General features: G+C 37.4%; 1 protein-coding gene across 1 annotated transcript in view; it reads left to right on the plus strand.

Annotated features, from left to right (window-relative positions):
* Window positions 1-7,674, plus strand: part of GPR98 (G protein-coupled receptor 98) — a 962,819-nt gene that overhangs the window by 158,950 nt on the left and 796,195 nt on the right. Inside the window, 3 exon segments of the mRNA XM_006875701.1 lie at window positions 2,747-2,840; window positions 5,897-5,975; window positions 6,065-6,203. Coding sequence (XP_006875763.1) covers window positions 2,747-2,840; window positions 5,897-5,975; window positions 6,065-6,203 — 312 coding nt within the window.

Genomic DNA, 7,674 nt, shown 5'->3' on the forward strand with positions numbered 1-7,674 from the left:
GATTGAACCTCAAGGTCAGTGGTTCAAGCTCACTAGTCATTCCTTGGAAACCCTATACAGGATCACTATGGGTCGGAACCAACTCACTGGCACTTAACAACAACAGCAAATCTCTACTGGAGCAGAAAGTCTCAATTTTTCCTGTGGATCAGCTGGTAGATTTGAATTGCTGATTTTGTGATTAACAACCCAAATTGTAACTCACTAGCTACAAAGGCTGATGTGGAGCCTTGGGATTAGCCCTGGATCTCAAGTTTTGTTTGCATTACAAGATCAATGGTTCAAACTCACCAGCTGTGAGTCAGAACAGACTTGTCGACACTAACAACAGCAACAACAAAAGAACAGAGTTTATATTTTCACAATTTAGTAGTGTGCAGAAGTTCAAAATCAAGGTCTGACTCTAGGGGCTGTCCCTTTTTGTCTCTCTCAGCTTCTAGTAGCTCTAGCTATCCTTGGTGTCGCTGAACTTGTAGATGTTGTACCTGCCATATGACGTCTTTCTAATGTGTGTCTCTGTGTCTAGTCTGTATTATTAATTTTTTTACTCAGAGTGATTAGTTTTGGAACCCACCCTACATTGATAAGGTATTATTAGTGTAAGAAAAGGAAACCTCTGTTTCCAAACAGGATTATATTTATAGGTGCAAGGATTTGAATTTCAACATGTAATTTGGCAGACACAATTCAGTCCATATCACAAACCTGTAATTTTTCATGGTATTATTCCATTCCTCATTCTGAACATTGAATACTTGGTGGTGGTGGTGGTAGTATGCCGTGGAGTCAGTTCTGACTCATAGCAACCCTCTAAAGGGTTTCTGAGGCTGTAAATCTTTATGGGAGCAGAAAGCCTCATTTTTCTCCTGCAGAATGGCTGGTAGTTTCAAATTGCTGACCTTGATGTTAGCAACCCAACTCGTAACCAATATGCTACCAGAGTTCCTTATTAAATACTTAAGATAAGGTTATTTAAAATCATTTGCTCATGTTATGTTTTGAATATATTATGACTATATATTTAGTCCTGGTGTGGCACAGTATGCCAAGCACTCTACCTCAAGGTTGGTTTGAACTCCAAGGTCACTATGCATCGGAATCAACTCAATGGCACACAACAACAAAAATAACAATAGTAGTTTTACATATTATTTACCCACCTACTGCCTTTAAATGGATTCACATTCATATTGACCCTGTAGGACAGAGTAGAAGGAGTCCTGGTATAGTGGGTTATGTTTTGGACTGCTAACCCAAAGGTAAGCAGTTTGAATCCACCAGTTGCTCCATGGGAGAAAGATGAGACTTTCTGCTCCTATACAGGTCTATAGCCTCTGAAACCCTATACAGGGTTGCTATGAGTTGGAACTCACTTAACAGCACACAGTAGCAGCAAGAGGACAGAGGAGCACTTCACAGGGTTTGTGAGGCTATAAATCTTGGCAGAAACAGACTGCCTCATTTTCACCCATAGAACAGCTGGTGGGTTCAAACTGCTGAACTTTAGCAGCCCCACACTTAACCCACTGCTCCTTATATATTATATTGTTGCTGTTGTTAAATGCCGTCCAGTCATTTCTGACTCAAATCGAACCTGTATAGGGTTTCCATGGAGCAGCTGGTGAGTTTGAACCACCAACCTTGGGGTTCAAATACACTTACTTTATGGTTAAGTGCTTATCCTATAGCACCACATTAGTCTCAGTCAGGTGGGAAACATCCGAGTCTTTTATGGTCTGAGAAATCATTTGTTCTGGCCCTGTCAAGTCAACTGCATTTCCTTCCATCACATTGATATTGTTCAGTGCTGTTGAGTAGCTTCTGACCTTGACCCTGTACAGCATTTCCGAGGAGCGGCTGGGAGCTTGAAGAGCCAACTTTGCGGTTCAAACTGACTTTGCAGTTCAGTTGCATTAACCTGCAGCACCACCATCATGTTGTTGTTGTTGTTAAGTGCCTTCGAGTCTGTTCTGACTCATAGTGACTCATAGTGTAGGGTTTCTGAAGATTGGCTGGTGAGCTTGAACCGCTGACTTTATGGTTCAAACTGACCTTGCAGTCCTTGCATTATTCTGCAGCACCACACCAGGACCATCACATTTATTGTTGTTGTTAAGTACCATCGAGGCGATTTCAACTCATAGTGACCCTGTATATAGGGTTTCTGAGGAGTGACAGGTAAGCTAGGGATGAGCTAATTAAATGTTTGACCAAATAATAATAGGGTAACTTTAAAAATGGTAGTTTTGTATGACTTGTGAATTATGTTATACATTTTGGGAGAAAAACGATTCTCCACCCCTGGTCTATGTAAAAAAAAAAAAAGATTAATTAAAGTGCTAGGCTGCAAACCAAATGGTCAAAAGGTCTAGACTACTAATAGAAGCCTGTGGTTCAGACGCACCAGTTGCTTCGCAGAAAGAAGATGTGGTATCTTGGTTCTATAATGATTTAGAACCTTGGAAACTATGGGACACTTTTACTGTATCCTCCAGGGCCAATATGAGTCAGAATTGATAATATTAGCAGTTTTGTATGGTTGAGCCTAATAATTTATCACATAACTAAGGATTAGTTTAATTAGTTTATGCTTATTTTAAAACATAAACTGTAGGTTTATATTTTTACATTTTCTCTATACCTTTTAAAATAATTTAAAAACAGCATGTGAAAGAATCATTTTAAGAGCCTAATGATATGTATTTTAATGAATGTATTGTTATTATTGTTGTTGTTATTATTATAGGATGATATACCAGAGTTAGAAGAATATTTCCTGGTGAAATTAACTTATGTTGAACTTACCATGGCTCCTTTAACTTCATTTCCTCCCAGACTAGGTATGATTTGTGTTTTGCTTTGTTTTTCTTTCTATTCCTCAAATATAAAAATATTTACCTCATTTTTTAAAAATGGTATTTAATTTATTTTTAAAATGAGGGTTATTCATGATGTTTGTTAATCTCAGGTATGTGTGAAAATGTTTGGCTTTTTAGACTTATTTTAATTTTATACCAGTATTAAGACATGGGGTCGCTATGAGTTGGTTCCGACTCGATGGCACCTGACAACAACAACAACAACAACAATTAAGACATTTAATAATTACTATTTAATGTCCTTTATAACCAAATTTATGCCCTCAAATGTAATTCATTTTTTACATCACGGAGTTCTCTGAAGGTATTTCCTTTTAATTTCTTTTTAAAATTTGGTTATTTATTTTTATCAGAGATTAGACTATCAGATGGTTTTATTTTCTTTTAAATTACAGAGGGCTTTTGTTTGCTGTGTTCTCTGTTGCTTTTTGACCTTTTATCTTTTTCTTTTCATGCTTTTAGAAAAGACTCAATTCATTACAGATTGAAAGGTAAAATGTGAGGATAGTACAAATTTATATAGCTTTCTTTAAAAAGATATATTCTTATTTTTAAAAGACAGCCTCTTATTTGTGATTTGGAAACTTCTCTTTGGTAATGTGTCTGAGGCATTTAGGTGTGATGTCTCATTAGGGGGTGGGAGTGAATAGCACTGAGGATAGCCTGTTTCATATCCATTGGTTAGATGTGTCTGGAATAGAGCAAATGAAGCTGGGCTGGTACAGTGCTGCAGGATAAGGCACTAGACTGCAAGGTCAGTTTGACTGCAAGTTCAATGGTTCAAACTTACCAGCTGCTCCTCGCAAACTCTATATAGGGTCAGTATGAGTTGGAACCAACTTGATAGTACTGAACAAAAACAACATGGTCAAAGATATATGGTCAAGAACAGTGTCCTGAGGAATAGTGCTTCCTCATTCTGCTGGACTCAATGACAACGTTGAAAGTATTGAAAGGCAACAGGAAGTTTCTAATGGATGTTTTGGGGAGCACAGTGGCTCAATACGATTGAGAACCACTAGGTCTACAGTTGAGTCCGCTAGCCACTCCATAGGAGATACATTTTTACATCATTCCTATGAGTCAGAACCAACTTTATGACACTTAACAACAACAGCAATATATTGTTTAAACAGTTTCAATTCTTTTGCAAAAGCAATATACACTTCCAACAACTAGGTTGTTGATGTAAAATAATTTAAAATAAAACAATAAGAGTTAAATAGATTTCCTTTTAAGAAAACTAACAAAATACATTACAGTTTTTCATACTTATATTAGAAATGATTAGAATAGTTATTTGTTGAATGTTCCTTTCCCAAGTGCTTTGTAAAGTAGCATCACTATTATTTGCATATGCCCATTTTAAGATAAGAGAACTCAGTCTAACAGAGGCTGAGTCACATGCCCAAAGCTGGTAGATGATAAGACTGGAATTCAATTGGCAGGGCCTGACTTTATAATCTGTGATATGTAGCCACTAGTCTGATAGGCATGCATCCTACTTTCATCTTATTTTCTCAACAATTTTGTTCTCTTCTCTCAAGAGAGAATTAAACATGCTCTATTCCTGGGGCAGGAGTCTTGGTATGGCACTGTATGGGTAATCACTAGACTTCTAATGACAAGGTTGGCTGTTCAAACCCACCAGTTGCTCCTTGAAAACCTTATATAGGATTGCTATGAGTTAACAACAACAACTACCCATGTTCTACTTAGACAGCTTCCATAAGCATACTGGACTAAGGTCTGACCTGTAAAGTTTAAAAGATAAAGGATAACAATAAATCATTAAAAAAAAAAAAAAAGATAAAGGACAGTTGAAGTATTTTTAAAAGGTAGTAGTGAGGTGTTGTTGGTTAATGCGCCAGACTGCAGAGTCGTTTGAACTGCAAGGTTGGTGGTTCAAGCTCACCAGCTGCTCCTCGGAAACCCTATACAGGTTGGCTATGGGTCGGAACCGACTCAATAGCACTTAACAACAACAGTTAATATTTGAAAACTCAGTGGTGCTGTGGGTCAATGCGCCAGACTGCAAAGTTGGTTTGAACCACAAGTTCGGGAGTTCGAGCTCACCGGTCGCTCCTCGGAAACCCTATACAGGGTCGCTATGGGTTGGAACCAACTTGACAACATTTTGCAGCAACAACATTGGTATGTACTGAAATTGATGGGCAGAATACAGAATTTTTGCCTATCTGAGTTAGATTATGAGGCTGTCTCCTCTGTAAAGATTTACAGTCTCAGAAATTCTCCATAGGGTTGCTATGAATCGGAATCCACTAGATGGCAGTGGGTTTGGCTTGGTTTTAGAGTTAGACTAGGTAGTTTATGTACACCTGGTTATTATTATCATTGTGTGCTGTTCAGTTGGTTCTGACCCATAGTGACCCTGTATAGGTTTCCAAGAGTAGCTTTTAGGCTTGAACCATTGGCCTTGCAGTTAGCAGTCCACCAGGGTCTATGTTTACCTGAGTCTTTATACCATGAAAGCTTTTCTTCATCAGTTCTGTGTCTCTCAACTTCTGTTTCTATCGCAGTCTCTCTCTTTTTTTCCTATGTGTGTTTCTCTAAGGAGCTCTCCCTGTCTTGCTCTTCCCACTTCTTTCCTCTCTTATTTTATTCTTTATATGCCTTTCAAATGCCCCCATTGTCCTTCTCTCCTGAAATGTGATAATGTATGGTAGTGGTGCCAAATATACATTTTTTGAATGTTAAAACAGAAAAAAAAAAACTCGTAACCTCAATTGTTTATTATTATAAACAGTATTTCTTACTATACTGTTCTCAATTTATTACTATTCTATAAATCAGTGACTCTTGTTAGCAAAAAGTTTCTTCATTTTGATGTTATAAACATTTATGTCTTTATATTTGAAAACCTGTTTTGAGTAATGTTGGTAATACCTACATGTTAGGGATGATATAATCTTGAACAGTTTGCCTTTATATTTCACATATAATTTTGTTTTTATTAGTCGTTTATTTTTCAATGATATTTTTGATGTGATTTTCAGATTCAGAAGGCTTGACTGCTCAAATTATTATCAATGCCAATGATGGTGCCCAAGGTGTAATTGAATGGCAACATAGCAGGTAAACCTAAGACCCATTCTTTACCATCTATGAAATAACCTTAAAAGGAAAAAAAAAGGAATGAGTATATTCTTTTTACTTTGTCATAGGTTTGAAGTAAATGAAACACAGGGAAGTGCAACTGTGGTAGCCCAGAGGAGCAGAGGGGCTCTTGGCCATGTTTCCTTGTTTGTGTATGCACAGAATTTGGAAGCACAAGTGGGGCTGGATTACATCTTCACCCCAATGGTAGGACTCAAGATAAACCACAGATCACTTTTACAAATGATTTTATAATCATTAGTCCTTCAGAATCATAGTGATTTAGATTTTGTATAAATGAATTAATGTTACAATAATAAAACATTATATATTGTTGTTAAGTGCCGTTGAATCGATTCTGACTCATAGCAATAATGTACAGCGTTCCTGAGGAGCAGTTGGTGGGCTTGAACTGCTGATCTTGTGGTTTGATCTCCAGTGCTGATCCTACAGCACCACACCAGGAATTGGATAGTATTATATCTCTCACTTTAAATTAGCAAAGATTTCCGTGTGGTAGGATAATGTCTTTTACTATTTTATTTAAAGATATATTTAGAATTTGGAGTCCGATTCTTATGGTTTCCCCATATTTGCCAGTTGTGCTGTGGTGGCTTGAGTGTTGCTCCATGTCAGGTTGCCATACTATAATGGCTTGAGAGTTGTTACGGTGATTTAAGCTATGACACTGGGGTTTCAGAAACCAGCAGGGTTGCCTGTGGAGGAGATGTTTCAGTGCAACTTTCAGATGAAGAATAAACTGGGAAGAAAGATTAGGTGGTCTAATTGTAAGGGATTAGTCCATGAAAACCTTATGAATAGCAGCAAAAAATGGTCAGATTTAGTATCAGAAGATGAGCCCCTCAGGCACTCAAAGTACAACTGAGGAAAAGCTGCCTCCTCAAAGTAGAACCAACGTTAATGATGTGGATGGAGCAAAGCTTTTGAAAACTTCATTTGCTGATGGGGATAGACTTAAAATGAGAAGTAACAGCTGCAACATTTATTAGATATTGGAAAATATGGAATATATGAAGTGTGAAACTAAGAAAATTGGAAGTTGTCAAAAACGAAATGAAATGCATAAAGATCAGCATCTCAGGAATTGGTGAGCTGAAATGAACTGTCATTGACTATTTTGAATATGACACCCATAATTTACTTGCATATGTCATGTCAGGAATGACAAATTGAAGAGTATTGACATAACATTCATCATCAAAAAGAACATTTTCAAGATCTATTTTGAAATAAAACGTTGTTTGTGAGAGGATGATATGTATACATCTACAAGGGAGACCAAGGAGCTCTGGTAGCATATTGGTTACAAATCGGGCTGCGAATATCAGGGTTAGCAGTTCAAAACAACCAGCTGTTCCCCGGGAGCAAGATGAGGCTTTCTGCTCCCTTAAAGATTTATAGCCTCGGAAACCCTGTACAGGGTCACTATGAGTCTGAACCCACTCCATGGCACACAGCCACCACCACAAGGAAGACCAGTTGACATAACTATTATTCAAATTTATGCATCAACCAGCAAAGCCAATAATGAAGAAATTGACAAATTCTATCTATTTGTTCTTCCCCCACTTGGGAAGGTTGTATTCTTTCACCGTACTTATTCAACTTGTATGCTGAGCAAATAATTCAAAAAGCTGGGTTCTATAAAGAAAAACGT

Source organism: Chrysochloris asiatica, unplaced genomic scaffold (assembly GCF_000296735.1).
Source record: "Chrysochloris asiatica unplaced genomic scaffold, ChrAsi1.0 scaffold00336, whole genome shotgun sequence".
In the NCBI taxonomy this organism is placed as follows: domain Eukaryota; kingdom Metazoa; phylum Chordata; class Mammalia; order Afrosoricida; family Chrysochloridae; genus Chrysochloris; species Chrysochloris asiatica.